At 36.1% G+C, this 18850-nt stretch overlaps 1 protein-coding gene across 32 annotated transcripts in view; it reads right to left on the reverse strand.

Moving 5' to 3' along the window:
- Positions 1-16459, reverse strand: part of LOC135801649 (voltage-dependent calcium channel type A subunit alpha-1-like) — a 36777-nt gene extending 20318 nt beyond the window's left edge. For 27 of the 32 annotated variants that reach the window (XM_065315136.1, XM_065315131.1, XM_065315129.1 and 24 more), the window contains exons 1-5: positions 16115-16459; positions 4664-4837; positions 4369-4474; positions 4150-4289; positions 921-1021 (exon numbers count right to left, since the gene is read on the reverse strand). In XM_065315136.1, the coding sequence (XP_065171208.1) occupies positions 921-1021; positions 4150-4289; positions 4369-4474; positions 4664-4767 (451 nt within the window). In that variant the 5' untranslated portion in view covers positions 4768-4837; positions 16115-16459. Of the gene's footprint in view, positions 1-920; positions 1022-3736; positions 3838-4149; positions 4290-4368; positions 4475-4663; positions 4838-16114 lie in introns of those variants that run through there. The other 5 variants (XM_065315137.1, XM_065315125.1, XM_065315110.1 and 2 more) reach the window with 2 other exon arrangements.
- Between the last annotated feature and the right edge of the window lie 2391 nt (positions 16460-18850).

Below are 18850 nucleotides of genomic sequence, written 5' to 3' on the forward strand. Positions count from 1 at the left end.
TTGCTTACTTTTCGACTCGAACTTCAAAAAAATCTGATCTGATTCACCAATCGAATTAATTTTGAGCAATGCGCGGCGATCAACAACGGAAAACAATGAAATGACGCACAAAGCGTTTGCGCCTCATTAATTAATCGATAGATTAAAGATAGATTACGAATAAAGACAATTCGGCGCTGCTTTTGTGCCCGCAACAATGCTCATTGTGAATTTTATGATTTTTTTTTTAAATAATTTGCTATTTAAGTGGAGATTTAAGTCATGCTTTAACTTTAACCCGATGGTAGGTAAAATATGTGGTTAAACACTCTGCAAATAATCTCTAAAGATATATATATTACTGTAATTAATATGTAACAACACTACAATTGTACAATCGTCATCGCATCAAAACGTTACGTTACTAGAAAATCAATAAGAACAGGGTTTGTTGTGCAACTAGTTTGATACCAAAAAACGTAATCATCTCATTATCATCGACTCGTTTCTCAACTAAGTTTACTTTACTCACTAAAGTACGTATTTAATAAAGAATTGTGTTTCTTTTTTTCTTTTTAGATTCGAAATCATTATGAAGAGCATTTCGTTGTATTTTTCGTTCGTTTAGAGATGTATCCAAGGAGTGTATTTATTTTGATTAGAATAGAGCATAAATCTCCTCTCAGGTGAAAGCAATCAGATTTTTTCTGTTTATATTAAGTTAATTAAAATATTACCTCAGGTGATACTTAAATATTCGTATTTCACGTTTGATAAATGTTTTGAAAATTAAGTAAATCGCAGCAATCGCCGTGGACGACAATAATAAAAGTTGCTTTTTTTTTATTAAGGATAAATGTAAATAAAAACGAAATTAATTAAAACAATGAGGTTAGGCGGGGGGAATAAATAGGTATTGTTTTGTTTAATCATCTACTTACTAGGAATGCCAGAGACTAGCTTGAGAGGTCTTAGCACTCGAATGGCGCGCAACGTGCGCAGGTCCACCGCTATGATTTCCTGAGGGAACATCGTTATAAACCTGCAAAATACTAGCCTCCAGCAATCTACTCCAATCGCTATGTTCTGTTTACAACTAATAATCAACAAATCAAGGAAACCAAAAAATATAGAATACTTAAATTTATGTAACAACACGTCCTAGAAATCGATCTGAATCAATCGCTATAAATCGCTGAAACTATAAAATCGCTAAAGAATTCGGTTGTCCTCATCTACTTTGGTCTGGCGGTCGTCATGGAAACAGCTGTAATATTCTAGTGCATGAAATAAATCGAAAATAAACCGAACGAAAACTAATTAAAAGCATATGAAATAAAACACAATCCAAATACAACACAAGACAATTACAACAAAATGTAGTTTGGTAGAATTGTTCGGAATTAAAGGGATTAAAGTTCGATGCGAGATCATCGCGGTGTTTGCAGCGCGGAAATCGACGCCGAAACTTTCGCGTTTCCGAGCGATTCTCTTTCTTTTGTTATGATAAACAATGCTCGATGCGCTAAGTGTACAATGTTCGGCGGGTGCCTGCGTGCCCTGATGGTGAAATATTAATTTCCTGCGTGCGACATAATTAATTATAATTGTAAAATCGATAAGTGCGCCGCGCACTCGCCGCCCGAACCTCGGGGCCGAAAAAACGACGACGTTACGACATTATTTTCTTAGTACAAAAAGACTTTATAGAGGAAATCGACAGAGAAACTTATGTACAGAAAACTTGTTGTGGTTCACACACAATCATTTCATGGTTATTCTTACAGTTTTTAATTAATTACTCAAAAACCGTTGGCGATAAATGATAAATTTTAACAAAAATATATTCTGTATTAAATTCTGCATCTAATAATGTAAAAATTGTGTATTCGATAATTAAACATCGAGTTATATACAATTGAACTTAGATGTAGTAGAAAATTGCAAGATTCTCGTGAAACATGCAAAATTGTGAATTTTGAGTAATTAGAAAGCAATAGATTAATAAAATGAAAGAAAATTTATACGGAATTTAATTCTGTGTCTCATTATTAGCAACACTTGTTTATCTAATAATTTTACTAGAGTTATAAGCAGTTAAAGTTAAATTTAGTAATAAAAATATGTAATTTTGATGTAATTAAAAAACCTGAACATTTTGAGGTTATAATTAACTATAAAACATCAAATAAAAGAAAAATACATTCTATATTAAATTCTGCGCCAAATTATATCAAATTTCGGTTGGTACAATAATTATGGATAGAGTTATAAACAATGAAAGTTGGATTTAGCAAAAAAGTGAAAAATTCTTTGTAATATCCAACAAAAATGCAATTTTTGAGCAACGAGAAACGATAAAATATTAAATTGACAACAAAATATATTCTATATTAAATTCTGCATCTAATTTAATTAAAATGTAGTTTGTCCGATAGTTATGTACAAAGTTATAAAGAAAAAAAAATGAAATTTAGTAACACAATAAAAGATTCTTGACAATCTCACACAAAAAAAAACAATTTTTGTGCAATTTATTAGTGATAAAATGTAAAATTGACAAAAAAACATATTCTGAATTAAATTCTACATCCAAATATAGCCATATTTTTGAGTAATTAATTTATTGAAAAATATTAAGTGTGCTTACTGTCAAACAAGGTAATGCCTTATTTAATGCTTTCAAACTCACGCAATCGATATGAACGGGTGAGGAAAACAGAGAAAACACTTCGTTTTCATCGACGCAAATAGTCAATAAAGCAATCAATGTGATTTGTTTATGTACAAAGTCAATTCTAACGACACAAACACAATATATATCCATTCAAAGGTCAGATTCGTATTCGTACTCTTAGTGTTTCAAATTTGGTTATCACTCATCATAATGATTTTCTTTCTTTTTCGCATTAAAAACAAATCAATCGTTAATTAAACACGTGCTATGTTCGTCATAATTATATGCTATATATATATTTATATGTATATATTTATATAAAAACTACAATGAAATGCAATCGAGCACTGTCCATCTACAAAAAAACATGCATACTGGCTGAGATCGCAAGGATTAATCAACGCCACTTGATTAATCACGCTAAGAGTGAGAGTAATTCACCAATGTCAATACGAAAAAATTAATCAAAGGTCAAATTTAGAGGTTTAGTCTGACACGAAATATATTTATATTATATATATATATAGACACCGACTAAAACAACGCACACCTGCAAACGCACTGAATAATCGTTACAATTTTACCTAAACTACTGGTTCAAAATCAAATAATCATAAGAAATTAAACAGGGAATAATTAATTAATTTTTTTCTTGATAATTTTGCAATGAAATTAAATTCAAAAATAAATCATGATGTGAAACTCAGTAGACGGTACTGTAGAGTACTGTATTCATCTAAAACTATGAAAGAAAGAGCTAAGTAATATTATTGTTACGATCAAGTCTCTAGTTCTGTGCTACAGCGGGCCCACTGAAATAGAGCTAGACAGAAAGACAGTCAACTGGCAGGTCAAAAAGAAGTCAAGAAGACAAGAAGATAGAGATAGAGAGAGAGCGTGTGTGAACGAACTGTATGCTATTACGTGTGAGAGTCGTGTATGTTGGTTAAGTTGTTCAGTGTGTTTTTTTTTTCACATTTGTACTTGTTTGGTATACGCAACACTAGTAGTTCGCTAAGTAAAGTAAAGTAGTGACTTAGTGGAGATGATTGGGCGGAGTGGGCGGGCTCGCGAACATACTTGGGATCCTGGACACCAGCTTCAACGGCCTCAACACGCGAAACGACCTCAACATCCGCAGATCAACGTCAACGTTCGCTTCGGCAAAAATGGTCATCGACCTGAGCGAAGACAGCAACAGTTTACTTTTTCGGCACAACATCAATAGGTGAATATAGATACAGGCTACACATCAAGAGTCACACGCATTAAAAACGTTCATACGTAGTGCATTCATCAATTTATTCACGTTTATTATCTACGTATCACTAATATGGGTGGAGGTTTTGTTTTTCGATTTCGACGACCTGTCAAAAGAGTGCGGCTGTCAAAAAATCGGGATTTCGACAGCGCTAAATCTGAATTATGTAATTATTACGCTTATTTTAACAGTAACAGTTTGGTTATTGGTAGAATAGGTTTTGAACACTTACCCTGTGAGCACGACAAAGAAATCCATAATGTTCCAAATGTTTCTGAGATATGATCCTCTATGTAAAACGAAACCTAATGCTAGAATCTTCAACGAAGCTTCAACACAGAATATTCCTAGAAAGTATGCCTCTGTTTTTTCCTGTGCGAAAGAAAAATGTGTTACAGTGTGTTTTAAATAATTTTTTCAAGTTTTCTTCCGAAATTTTGAAAATACTCACTAATTTTTGTGCTAGCATAGTCTTATCATGATTGGGCAGGTGCTCCTCCAGCGCCAGCACCACACAGTTTGCTATGATTGTCGAAAGCACGGCATACTCAAACGGAGTAAATTTATCATTAAGGAAAAACATTTGAATTATTTTAGAAAGTATGCAACCAAGTTTACATTTATGCAAGTATGGGTTATTTTAAAATAGTGTTAGATTTGTAAACATGTTTGCTTTTGGAAAATTTTGTGTTATTGCGGATCATTTCCGGATTTCCGGTTGGTGTGAATGAGTAAGAAAAGGATATGGCCACTCGATGATGAAGCGCGTGTATCTACGGATGAAATTCTCGTCGGACAACAGGAAGAGCGAGCTGGGCCCCTGGCCGCCCGCTTCCCTCACACCCCCCATTCTATCAGCTGCGCCCGCCCCCGCCTGCTGCTGCACCGCCTGAGCCGCCGCTTCCTGCGCTGCGGCCAACCTGAAAAATTCAAATACAAAAAATTTTAAAAATCTGTATAAAGAGTTGCATACATTATTATTGTGTGACGTGTATAACCCACTTTTACATTGATTTAAATTTAGTAATATCAAAGAATATATTAGTAAGTGTAACACTTTGAGGCCCGCTGCTCAAAAACACCGATAGATAGGTTTATTTTTAGTCGCATGCCTACCGGTTGAACTTTTAAAATGTCACATCTTTTATCGATTGATTTCGGCGCGGCCTACTGAACACTCCACTCACCTTCGCCGGCTGCCACGAAACAGGAAGTCGTGAAATTACACGCGAAAAAGAAACTTTCCCTTCGATAACAAGATGAAAAACGCGGACGCGAGCGATTTACAATGTATAAACTGCATATTGCAGAAAAGTGTGTTGCATATCTCGAAAAAAACTTCCGGTTTGCTTTGATTTTTGTATCTTTCATCTATATTTATGCGGCGCAGTGGCGCATAAACTAATTTGTCTTTATTAATGCCGCTTGTTTCAGTTTATAAGTTTCATCATGTTTTGCAGAATTGAGTTTTCCGCGGCTTGAGACTCGAGAGGACATGCAAATGTTGCATTTTCACTTTTTGCTCACCAGTGAGTCAATGTCGCGTTCTAATTGAAGCATTTGGCAGCCAAGCCGCACTCTCAGCGTCGTGCTCGTCCTCGCGTCCTTTTGAGTGAATCAGAGTGGACCGCCTTTCCGGCGGCGTAGCGCGGCGCGTGATAATGAAGTCAATGTTAAGTGTGGCGCAAAGTGGGAAAAAGTGGGATTAAAATGTGCGCATTTTTTAAAAATTCCACACCGCGAGGACATCTCTGATAACCGGAACAAAAAATTAGCTGTGTCAGTACCTTTCTTCTCCAACAGCGTCATAAAAAACATAAAAGGGCAAAGCATAAATTTAACAACGCCCTAAATACTCAAATATTATTATTATGAATTGAATTAATTTAATTTGAAACTTTCAAGGATTTAATACATATAAAATTTTTATCTGTTTGTCGCCATGACCTAAAAAATCCTCTCGAGTTGTAACTAAATTCGGTGTAATTCACAATCAATCGCCAGGATTAACTGGGTTGGCGGGCGCCGTCTGGACCATTCGCAAGAAGCGACGGCGGCGTCGTCTGGCTGGCCGACCTCATCATACCCGGATGAATTACACGCTGGCAGTGCGCGCACACACATAAATATATTACGTCCCGCCGCCGCCCCCACCGTCCGCGCATTTGGTACACATTCGTGCCGCGACCGGGAAACTCCGATTTCCGAGTTATAGTTTTACACGCTCGATGCGCTCGCACGTGCTGGACGTGCCGGCCGTCGTCCGTCCGCGCCCTCCGCCTGCCGCCCCCGACAACATATGCATTCGGGCGGTCGTAAAAAGTACTGCGCTATAAATACCCACGCGACACTTAATTGTGTTATCCTGACGCATTCTCAAGGATAATAATTGAAAGTGTGAAATATTTATGCTTATTAGTGTGAATTTACGTTTTGTAGGTTGGGTAACGGTATAACCAATGTTTAAGAGTAGATAAAAATAAATTGTGAGTGAATTTGTTTTGTTATTGATACTTATCGAGTTCCACTTAAAAGAAATCAGTCCTCATTAATGTGTAATTTATATTTTTACCCGACACTGGCCTACTTGAGCCAAAAATACCGCAAAACCACCGCCAATCCGTCTGAGCGATGGCGGTCGACCGTGTAACACTTAAACAACGACGGGGGTGGCACGATGGCGGCGCAGTGCAACCTCAAGTAGCGCACGACCGCTAAAAATACGTTTTCAACAAGTGATCGTTTTTAATTAGAATCAAAAACATAAATATTTACATAAGTAAAGCAAATATTTAATTTTACTGCGCATGCGCATGTTTAACCCATGCAATCCATTTATTTTTACAATTACTGTTAGAAAACACTAGAAATATATGCAGATAAAGTTATGATGTAGTTGCTGAAATGACTTTTCAGCGAGGGGCGGCAAGAAGACATGACGCCGGCTGAATCGGCGAGGTCGGTCGAACTGATTTATCGCGTCGCGAGTGGCGTGCGCTAATCTCAAGCAGCCCGCTCAAGACCTCTTGGCATTCGGCCAGTTCGTTATTTATCATGCGCCGCCGACCCGACCGCCAACCACGCCGCGAATATTTAAACAATATATCTCGCGAGCTGCTCGCCTAGCATCACCACGCATCTCGCGTCTTATTGCACGCCGGCAGTTCATTATACATATAAATATATCAACTTGATCAACAAGAAATTGCTTGGCGAATGCTGAAAAGTAGCAGCAATCATAAATTTCTTCTTGGGCGTGGAGAAAAAATCTGTGATAGTGACGAGCAAATATCATCAATAATAAATTTACGGTGAGGAATATGTGGATGATATTTGAATAGTATTGCAATCAATATTTTTTAATGTTGGCTAAGTACGAGAGTACATGATTTATGTGGTTATTGCAGTATAAACAAAGCAAATAAAAATGAAAGATGATTTACTTGAGCAACTGACGTAAAGCTTCGGTGATCATAACATAATCACGTTATTTTCATAGAGATAATGTTGTTTTATCAGTAAATGGTTTGTGGGGGTTAATAATGCACTTGGACGGCATCTCAATCATTGGAATTTTAGGTTTCGTGTCATATTTAACCTCAAAATACACTTTTATCTAATTGCGACCAGAAAATAAGAGCTGTTAACACTGTACATTGTGAAAAATATATTTTTCCTACTTCCTCCTTTAAAACGCCAGTTTTCCACGGTTTTTAGACACAAAAAGTGGTACTTTAAACACGGACAGCCAAGGCCGTTAGTAAAGTACTTTCCTTTACGGGCTTTATTTACGGGGCGGAGCTTGCGCCGCCATTCACACAAGTCAAACCAGGCGCTGCTGCAAGTCGTGTTTAAATTACATTTCCCAGTAGTATGCAAGCAAATTTCGAAGATTTAAATTAAAAAAGTTCAAATATAAAAACCTAAACGTGGAACTAGAGTGGAAGTAGAAAGAATAGCGTAAGCATCGCGTGGCTAAACGTTGTTAAACACTGGATTGCTTAAACGCTCGCCCTGAATCAATGTCGTGACTAAAACACTCGTTTAGCCACTTGATACTTAATATATTATTTTGTAGATGTTTTCCTCAAAATGATCAAAAATCTATAAATTAGCTAGAAATAACTGTCAGTTTTCTTGTGTTGGGTGACAAACAAACTGCCTAACCTCACTTTTACCAAAGTAACTGCATCAATCTACAAGTATCTATAAATTAAAATAATACTTTTTTTAAATCTTGAGGAGATATTATGACTTTTTGTTTAATGTTGTTTAGAAAAAGTAACTTTGTAGCAATAGCGATAAATATATCATAATTTGTGGCTTTCTAGCTCAGTACGCGTGTTTCCCGACTAAGTAGCAGGTAGTTTTGTGCCTCGTGTGAAATTATTGAACAGTTTCGAAAGCTTGAAGGCTCCGCTTTGCATTATTATAATAGCGCGCGCGCCCGGCACCTCCACCACAACGCGCACCGCAGCACTCGCTAGTCACCTTTCGCCGGCCGAAGTGTATTGACCCGCAATGAATACACGAATCGCGTGGAGGTTTTTCCGCTTGCCGCCGCTATCGCCGCCGCTACATAACCCGGTTTTTACCGCCGCCGACGCAGTGGAAGCCGCATGAAACGCGCGAAAAGTTGACGATTTGAAAAACTTTTATGAGAAAACAAAGTTGAACACAAAACAATACAATATTATGCTTATAATATATAATTAAATACAATTATATCATACTGTAAATAGTAAATTTTGCGGTTTTACTAATTTATTATGAATTTTAAGGTTTTCAATTTTTTGTGATTTTTAAGAATTTGTGAATTTTTGGTTTTATTTCAGTCTTATAGAAGAGGAAATTCCTTCTAGGTTGGTTTTGTCGTTCCGCGCCGCACACGAGTCGACTCGAGTGCGCGCTGCCGCCACTGCAGTTATGTGCGTATCGATCAGCGCGCCGCCGCCGCCACCGCCGCTCGCTCGCTAGCTCGCCGCTCGCAGCTCGCGCCACGTCACGCGATAATATGGCCGCTGTGACGTCACTTTGCAGCTCTCTGCGTCACCCTGTGTGTGTACACGTGCTTTGGCGCGGAGGGGGTGCGATGCCGATGTCGGCGGCGGCTGGAGCACGCTACGCGTGGGATGCGAAACGGTGGAAACCTGCTGAAATGCGTTTCGAATGCTGCGAACGCCGAGAAAACTGATACGTCTGTTTTAAATTTATAATGGCGTATAATCAACCAAAATGGAGACATTCTCTGCATTCATTTAATTTGATTGGATTACTTTTACATCAAAAAAATAATAAATATTTTGATTGAATATTAGATCAGATTTTTAAGTTGATGTAAAATTTTGCTTAATTTTCAATTAGCACACGTGTTGATTTGATATGTGCGGTGAACGCCAACCACGAAAATTTCAATTATAGTTTCGGCTACGCCGCCCCGCATGTTGGGCGTTTTTGGACGTAAAACCGCGAGAAATATGCCGTGAACAATGCCAGCCAACTGCCCGGCGCCTTCACCATCGCACTTCAACTCGCTAAACTAGCGTCCGCGTCTATTAAATCCGATAATGCAAACGGATTATGTAAATTGTTGCAACCGTTTTGGCAGCTTAGCACATTCCGGCGGGGTGGGCACCCCTTGTTTAATGAATTCGAATAATTAACCGACGCACCGGCGACAAACGCGCCAAACGCGCTGCAAGCAATAAAATACGATCGTTAACAATGCGCCAGCAACAATAATTAATCATTTAATTAACATTATTATTAATATTTTCTAATTTATTGTTTTAGCCACAGAAAAAGAACTATAATAGAATAAACAAACATTTCATGATTATGAGAGCGTGAATATGTGTCAGATGCAGAAAATTATCGATTACTGACGCATACGGTTTTATTTTGACAAGCTCAAAACGGAAAATAAAAGCAATCGAAGCAAAGTGAAACAAAAAGAGGGTGCGATGTTAAAGACGCAGGCAAGTTGCCACAATAACCAGAAATATTTGGGAATTCGTGTCGAAGTATAATTTCACTGAATGCCTAATGCTTATAATATATAAATATTATACAGGGAGTTTCAACAAATCACAAACAATAAAAAATTAAACCTAACACAAAAATACCAAAATATTCAACAAAATATTTTAAAAATTGTATCAATTTTTAATTAATATATTTTTTTGTTCTTTAAAATATTGCATAAGGTGTAAAAGCTGTGGCACTATTGCAAGAAAACTTTCCTAAATAATTATCTCTCGAGGCAGGAAAACGCAACGCAATAATGGCAATAAAGTTACGTGTTGATTTTGTGGTCTCCGGGTCGAGACTGCGTTTTATGTCGTTTAGTTTTATTATACTGCGGACATTTTTTGACTGAAAACATATAAATTACTGAATAAATTATTCTACTTTTGTTGTGCGCTTTCCACTTAGTTTTCTTTATGATACAGAGACATACAAAATATAGTTAGATATTAATAAAACAATATCTATTCGCCCTATATGTTTGCTAAAAAATTTGCCTGCAGAATTCTACGCAACTATTTATGTAGAAAATTGCAGCAATTTTTTTAATTAACTGAAAACCGCTATTCGCGAGCGTTTGTGCATTGCAACAGCATAAATTATGTTGTAACACGGACATCTGAGAACATAGTGCTAGATACTAATAAGCAAATATGCATAAATTGATGCTATTATATAAAAATTTAACTTTGCGTATATTGCAATAATAGAATATGCATGTGTATATTGGGTTGCCTAACATAAACTGTCATATTTTATGTCTGTTTGCTTATACTTTATGCATATTATTGTATTCAGCACAATTTTATTTAATAATTCTACAGTTGTGGAATTAGAACGACAGTAAGCTAATTAATCATCATCGCCGTGAGCTGCAATGCCTCGATGCGATCGCGATTCCACAAATTATAAGTGACATATTCTGCGATGCGTTCCATTTCGAAATGTCGGCGCACGTTAATGAACACAAATTAATTAAATGGCATCCGTTCGTTAATTTATTCCTTAGATACAATATCCGCACTCACAGCGCACGGAAACGCGCATCGGTATAAAATTTACTGCATTGAAACACTTTTATAATATAGCTAGGTGCTTATGTGAACATTTTAAGTACCTACTTGTTCAAGTTATATCGTTTTGTTCTGCAATCATATCAATTAATTATTTAATCGTTTAATAATTTAGCATTGTAATCATTAGATGTGGAACTGCTTCATTTTGATTTTATAATGATTTTATGATGATTGACATTTTAATTGATATTCTGATACGAATTGCAAATGTTAAGAATTATTTAAACCGTTTATTAGTGTCATAAGTTTTAATGCCACATTAATATAATGAATATTAAGTGTTTAAAATGCCAGTTTTAAACATCATTTGATTTGATGTCAGAATTAATCTAATATTTCACATAATTATAGTTAAAACATATTTTAACTCAAAAATTTACTTTTATTTAAGAAAATTTACAGAGAAACGTGATTTCTTGGTTAGAAAGTGCCATAACCTCACTTTTGATCCGTTCTCATGGCAATGGCAATGATATTCAGAGCTATTTAAATTAAATTAAGTTGATTAAAAGTGAATATTTGTTTTAAATTGCTAATACTATAATAATTTGACTAAAATGCCCTCTAAACTACAGATAATAATGATTAGCATTATAGTAATTGCCACCCAAACATGTTTAATTTAGTAAATTTTTAATAAATTAAAGAGATTTCATTTTTTCATTTCCCTATTGTTGCCCCACTTTTCCGCGGCGCTTACGCGCCGAACAAAACCCCAACACCGGTAGAAAGAAAAGCGGCATTGTTGCGTTTTCCACCCTGGAGTTTTCCTCCCCATTGTTCAAGCCATTGCCTGCGCGTTCACATAGCTGTCCGCATTTTTTCTACTCGAGTATTTTACATTTTTGCAGCCGCCACCCTCGCCCGCCGTCGTCTCGGCGTTCGTTTTTCACGTTTTCTTTCCGGCCGGAACGCGGGCCATTCATTGCGAATGCATGTCGAGCGAAACGATGCTCGATTTTTGAACCAAATCAGCAAAGATTACAATAAAAGCAAAATTGATGTACAAACAACCAGATAATAGTAAATTAATGATCACAAACTAAAAAGAGTACTATCATATTATTATTTTAATGTTATCGCTATAAATTTCTGATTTTAATATAAAATATAATTACTATCCGGAAGCAACATAACCTAATAAAAACCTTTCTTGTCTCAAATGTGTTTCTCTTGAAATTTTACGTTGTAAACGTAATTTTGACAATTCTTCTATTGTTTATTATAAAATTTGTATTTGTACTCACGCTGGACTCAACAAACCACATTTAATTTCGCTCTAGTTTAGTGTTAACACTCACCTGCAACAAAAAGACACACAAAATTAAAATCATGATTAATTAGCGACACACTATACAAAATTGCAATCCTTTTGTCTTAAATATATATACATAAGTACAAGATGTATCGAGTTAACTTCCAAACTCTTGAAACTTTAAGATTTCCGCTTTTGTTTTTGACGTTTCAATGCGCAATGTGCACCTACATATAGTTGAAGTTTGGTGTGTATTTTAGAAAACGGAACGAAGCGATAAACTTTCTGCTAATTAGATATTTTCCATTTGTTCAGTTTCGTTTACCTTCATTTACCTCGATTCGGACGTTCGTGCAGAGCAGAAAAAGTTGCGAACTGAATCAACTGTTGCAATATTTAACCTACTTGAGATGATAACAATTTTAGAATTTGTACAGCTAGAGAGTTATACACAGTGAGATGATTTAACTTGAGGCTTTGTAGTGAGATGCCGGTCACAATAAATTGAATGTCAGAGTCAGAGACAGTTTAAAATTGAAAGTGATAATCTTAATAGAATAATGGCAATTTAAATTGTCAGCAATTTATATGTTTAGATACTAGTTTCTTTTGCCCGCGATATCGTTTGCATACATTTTTAAAAAGTATCCTCACTAACTACTTTCTTCTAAATTTTAATTTAAATAAATGCGAAAACAACATTAGCGCCGCCTTGGTTTAAATTAAATAACTATCGGTAGCATACCCAATTTTCTTGCCTTCAAATTTTATTTTCGGGACAAAAGTTGCCTATATTCTATTTTGACGAATAAGTTATAAAATTGTAAAAAGTCATTTAAATCTATTCAGTAAAAGAGATTCGTGAAAGAGTAACAAACAAACCAACTCATATACTAATTTGAAATTACATTGGTATGCAACCAGATTCGCGACACTTTACCACACTAATTAAATTATTTCCTGGGAAAAAGTGTAAGGTAAAATGTTATGTAAATAATTAAAGTTATCGTAGATCAAAGCTATTGTGAAAAGTGCATGACTCATTGGAAAATCTTCCTGGAATTCTAAGAAAACTATTTATTCTTCCAATGAGGTCATTCATGTCGTATTATAGTGTTAAGTTCAGTTTATAGTTCAGTGTTTAGTGACAAAAGTCATATTTATCGTTTTATGGTTAATAATAAAAATAATAATTGATATTGAAGTTGAATATAAGTATTTTAGTTCGCGTTAAATCACAATGTTTTATTATCTTTTAAATTTAAACGTGTTTTAAAATAGTTTTAATATTTATTATTTTATACCAAAGATAAGAATTAAATGAATCAGTTCTTGCGATTAATACTGACTGGATTGTACTCGTTTGCAAACGTGATGCATATAATTTGGATTAATAGCGCGACATAAATTGGATAACGGCTTGTTTCAATAAGGTTTCGTCAAAGATATACGTACTTTTACTCAAGTGCACTTTTTATTAATGCTTTTATTGTAAATTTATGTTTTATTGTTAGTGTATTGTTTGATATTGCAGCAGAATTAAACTTCCTATTGTAAGTATAGCTATTTTATTCAATTTAAATTTGAATAGTGGTTTATTAATATTTCAGTTTGGGATAAGTTAAGATGTTAAGACGTCATAAAATTGAATTCTTAATGAACGAAACTTAATATAAAACCAATAATTATCGAAAAATATGCTGGTTTATCTTTCAGTCATCATTAAGTGTTAAAATAGATAAGAATAAAATATATATATTAATCTGATAATCCAGATTTCTAAAAAAATATATTTTTTGAATTCAACGTTTTTGTTACTTAATTATTATTTTAATTATTATTATTTTTTAAATTATTACGGCATTTGTTTATTATGTACACCAATTGTATTGACTGGACGATAAAATGTTCTCTAACGGCCTATTTCATTTAATTTTCAACTAATTTTAATAAAATGGTTTTCTATAGTTACCTTAATCAACGTAAATCATAGATAACAACCAAAGATTAAAAGAAAATGTATTATTCCTTCACGATAATTTTTAACACTTGAGAAATTAAATATATACCTATAGTTTATTAACAATCGCTAATATAATCACTACTATTAGCATAAAATTCACTTTTATATTTAACTAAATCAAAAACAAAATTAATATTTATAATACGTGGAATTTATAAAAATAAACATAATTTCCGATATCAAACGCATCGCGAACGTCATGAACACGCCGAACTCAACGATCAACTAAGTTTAAAACTGTTGGTAAGCAAGTTGTCGGTCAAGAACGTAATCTCAACTGGATCAAAACAAATGATACGAAGCGATTCTGTTTCAAATCTGAAGGACACAGAAAAATAAGATGATAATAAACACAATGACGCAAATCAATACACGAATGGCTTCTTCTAAATGAAGAAAGTGAATAAAACTCAAAAAAATTAATCGTTTTATCTATTTTGCGACGAATCTAAATATTATTCATAGCTTGATGTAATTTTTGAATCTTGAGACTTGCTCTGTGACTCAATTGTGTCTTCGAATCAACTCGATAACAATGTGGGACGTATCCAGTGCAAACCCTAATCAATGTCGCTCGTATACGTTCTGTCAATTTCGTTGCCCGCCGCGGCGTTTATATTTAGTCGGCGCGCCGCTCCAGACTTCCAAGCGATTGAATTGCAAAGTGGAACAAGAACAACATTTATGGATTAAACAATACCGAGCGCAAGTATACAAGATGATATGCTACGACATATTTAACCACTCATGTATCTATTTTTCAATGCCAATCAAAATCAACATATTTATTTGTATATTGGGTTGCCTGTATTGTATCAAACTAGAAAAATATGCAACTTGCACACAATTTCAAAATTGAATTTTTATTAGTGTCACAAAGTGCATGGTGCATTCATTGTACGCCGGCGTCCGCTTTGTGTAACGCGACCTCAACTGCCGTTCGCCCTTATTTCCTATTCCGACCAGGACGAGCGCAGCGTTTGCTTCTTCTCGCCGCCCTCGCCCTCACCGACGCCGATGCCGTTGCTATGCGGCCAGTAGTGTGTGAAAATGAATTATCCTCGTGACACACTGAACACGAACACCCTCGCCACTGCTAACACAATTAAAATTTCGAAATTTTGTTTGCAAACAAAATCATTTCGCAAACACACTGTATGCACACTGGATACAAATAGCCCTACTGTTGCTCCACCACCTCGATGGTTAATTAATCATGTGGTTTTATTGATTATGAGCAGTCGTCGTTATTTGAACGGATATAACTTATTCGAATTGATTCCACCGCGATGAGGATGAAAGGTCATTGCTACGCTGTGCGCTACTCGCTGTCGAATTTCGGGCGGTGATATTTTTAGCTCCAAAGACAAGAAAACGACAATCACAATTTTTTACAATTGATTTAACGCTATCAGTCGCATTATTTTATGCTGTAGAATGTTTAAGTTTGGTGTGTTTGGTGGTTGGAGTATTTGTGTAGTAGTGGCGTAAGTGTATGAATGCGGCTTGCGCTCCGGTAATTGCTCCGGTTATGCAGCTATGATGAGGATGAGGATCTCAATGCCGGAAACGAGCGCTACCATTGATTAATGCAGGCGAGTTGAATTGTGGTTGAAAATAGTTCCAAGCCAGTTAATGTAGACTTTTTGGAAATCGAGGATCAGATGTGGGTCACGGGGATCAATGTGCCGTGTGGGCATTTAGGGGATTCCTCTTGAACGTTTCGCGAGCGCGCGCGCGAAGCAATGGCTTCGCCGCTGCGACGCTGTAATTCCCTGTGTTTCTCGTCTGTTGGATGTGCCTGGTGTACACTCACCTGGTTTGTCAGAGTGGGCTTACAGCAGCATGCCTCCATTTTGTGTCTAACTCGCGTTAGGGTGCAGATGCGTGTCTTGAGCTGGCGCTAGCATTGCCCGGCGTCATCCTGTCCGAAGCTGGCCGCCGCACACCGCGCGCACATCTATCGCATCCGCCCGTATTCGAAGCGATCACCAGCTTGCTGAAGAGCACCGCGCCCGCGTTTCTCGCCAACCCCGGTTGTTGTCTCTTACCGCCGTGCGCGACACTTCATTTTCGCGTTTATTTTCTAGCCACTTTTCGGGCGCAACGTCACTGTGTGCGCGGCTACGGTCCGCACCCGTACTCCTCAGGCTTGCGGCCGACCTCGGCCGCCGTCGGAAAAGATCGTCGAACGCGTGTGGTGGCGCGCCGCCGCCGTGGGGGTGGTATACGCCGGCGCCCGTATTCGTTTCATTTGACTGTGTGGAAGTGTGTGTTGGTGTGTGGGAGCAGCGACTTAGAGCTTGCGCTGTTTTTTCGCCGCTGCCGCGCCGCGCCGATGCCCAAGTGCCCGGATCCAGCTACCCCCGGCGCGGCGGCTTCCATTCATGCAACGCGCTCACGTGGCATACCGACAAACCAATATCTCACTACCAGGAAAACAATTAAATTATTTTAATTTTTCGATCAACTACCCACGAATATAACTTTAAGAGCCTTTTTTTAATGAAAAACTTAAAACCGCCCCCGATATTACAATGCCATCTTTTACTACATTTTACTACTAAAGGTCATTACTATTAACCATTTTGACCTAGATAAATCTAACAAAAATCAAAAACTTTTTTCATTGCAACCTTAAAAATAATAATTTTTATCATCTTTTAGCTTCAAAAGCATTCAAAATAATTTTTACTATTTATTTAACTTTAATTTTCCGTTTCACGCCAGCAGAGACATCTAGGAATTTTCCCGATAAGAGAATAAAGTTACCACCCCGAAATACTCGCTCAATGAACCAGCGCGCCACGTGGAAAACGCCGCATTACGCGCGTCAAACTGCGCAGGTTGAGTTTTCCACGTGTTGTCTACGTTTTTCCTCATTTCCTCCGCTCGCCGAAAGGTGGCTCTCGAAACTCCGACAAACACTTTTCATCGCAAATATAATTTTCGATCTTTTTACCGATGCAGCCACGCAACAGTTATGAGAGGCTATAAAATGGAATCGCATTGAGTTTGACTGAATGAAGAACTTCACCGTTTATTGGTTTTGAAACTGAAATATTTTTAATTGGATTTCATTGAGCAATTCGTTTTTATTGCCCCAATGGATTATTAATCTAATTTATTGCGGATAATTTTATTGAATTTGATAATTCAGTTTTAGTAATACTATACTAAAATATTTATCATCTTTTAGTGTTATTTTTATTATTTTATTATTTTGTGCTGATTTCAGGTTTTTTTTGGCATATTAGCATTTTAGTCAACCGCTAGTCGATTTTAATTCGGCTACGTCGTATCCGATATTTTTTCTCGTTATTAGTGAATTTAATTAATTTGCACTGCACAAACAACAATTAATGTGATTATTTTGAGCATTTTACTGTGTTATTTTGAAAACAATGAGCGGCTTTATCTATTTGTTTTACCAAACAAACTATTTTAACTGAATTTAAATAAATTTTATATTTTTATACGAGATTAAAATTTAAATTTACCAAAATTTTACATACTCGTATTTCAATTATTATGTATAAAAATGACATACAAATTGAATTTATTGTGTTAAATCAATATTTTTATAATTTTGTAAGGTTTAGATAATATTTTTGTAGAAATTTGAAACATTTTGGGCAAAGAAAACTTTTATCAACGTTGACTTGACACAAAATAAATGCAAAAATAAAGATATACTTACATAATATCTCCGAGCTTGAGACGCGTTTGAATAAGGGCACATGATTTATGGTCCGCGGTGTTGACGGCGCGCCGGCGGCGGGCATACCGCGGGGGCGGCAGGTCATCGGTGGCACGCACCGCCGGCGAAGAGCCGCGCCGCCGGTTAGACATATGCCTGCCAGCAACGCCACCCAGCATTCTGCAAAACAAAACCAAACACAACGCATCAATCACCATGTATCCGATATTTTACAAACAAGCAACACGTGTTTACACCACAAACTCCAAAATACCGCATGTATTAGCATTGCTACAAACGCAGCAATTTACCGACTCATAAAATCAAATATTTGCAAATAATTTAAAAATTTCAACCGCTAATTAACGACAAAAACATTTTTAGGAATTATTATATAAATATACTAGCTTTTGCCCGCGACTTCGTCCCGGTAGTGTTTAATAAAAATGTAATTCTTTTTTACCCTCTTGTTCTAGACATACTACTCGTATGTGTCAATTCTAACAATAAGATTTGCTAATTTATTTATAGAAATTAATTATATAAAGAATTGCTAATAATGCACTTCAGCGCGCCATCTCGGATTCAACTATTTAACTATAACTATGATTGAAACTCAATGCCAACTTTTATCCTATTGAAAAAGGCTGTCTTTAGGGTTTTCCCGGCAATATATCAAATTTTTATCGCGGTAAAAACTATACTTGGACAACATTTAAAAAAAGAATTGGCCAAATTGGTCTAGGCGTTGTTGAGTTATGCGCTTACCAACAGACTTTGCGATTCATTTTTATATTATATATATATATATTAGTTTTCGCTTGCGATTTCGTTCCTAGACCTAAAAGTTAG

This window comes from Atheta coriaria, unplaced genomic scaffold (assembly GCF_025399875.1).
Source record: "Atheta coriaria isolate IRGN ID8LTWV9N9 unplaced genomic scaffold, Caltech_Dcor_3.1 hic_scaffold_11_pilon, whole genome shotgun sequence".
Taxonomy (NCBI): domain Eukaryota; kingdom Metazoa; phylum Arthropoda; class Insecta; order Coleoptera; family Staphylinidae; genus Dalotia; species Dalotia coriaria.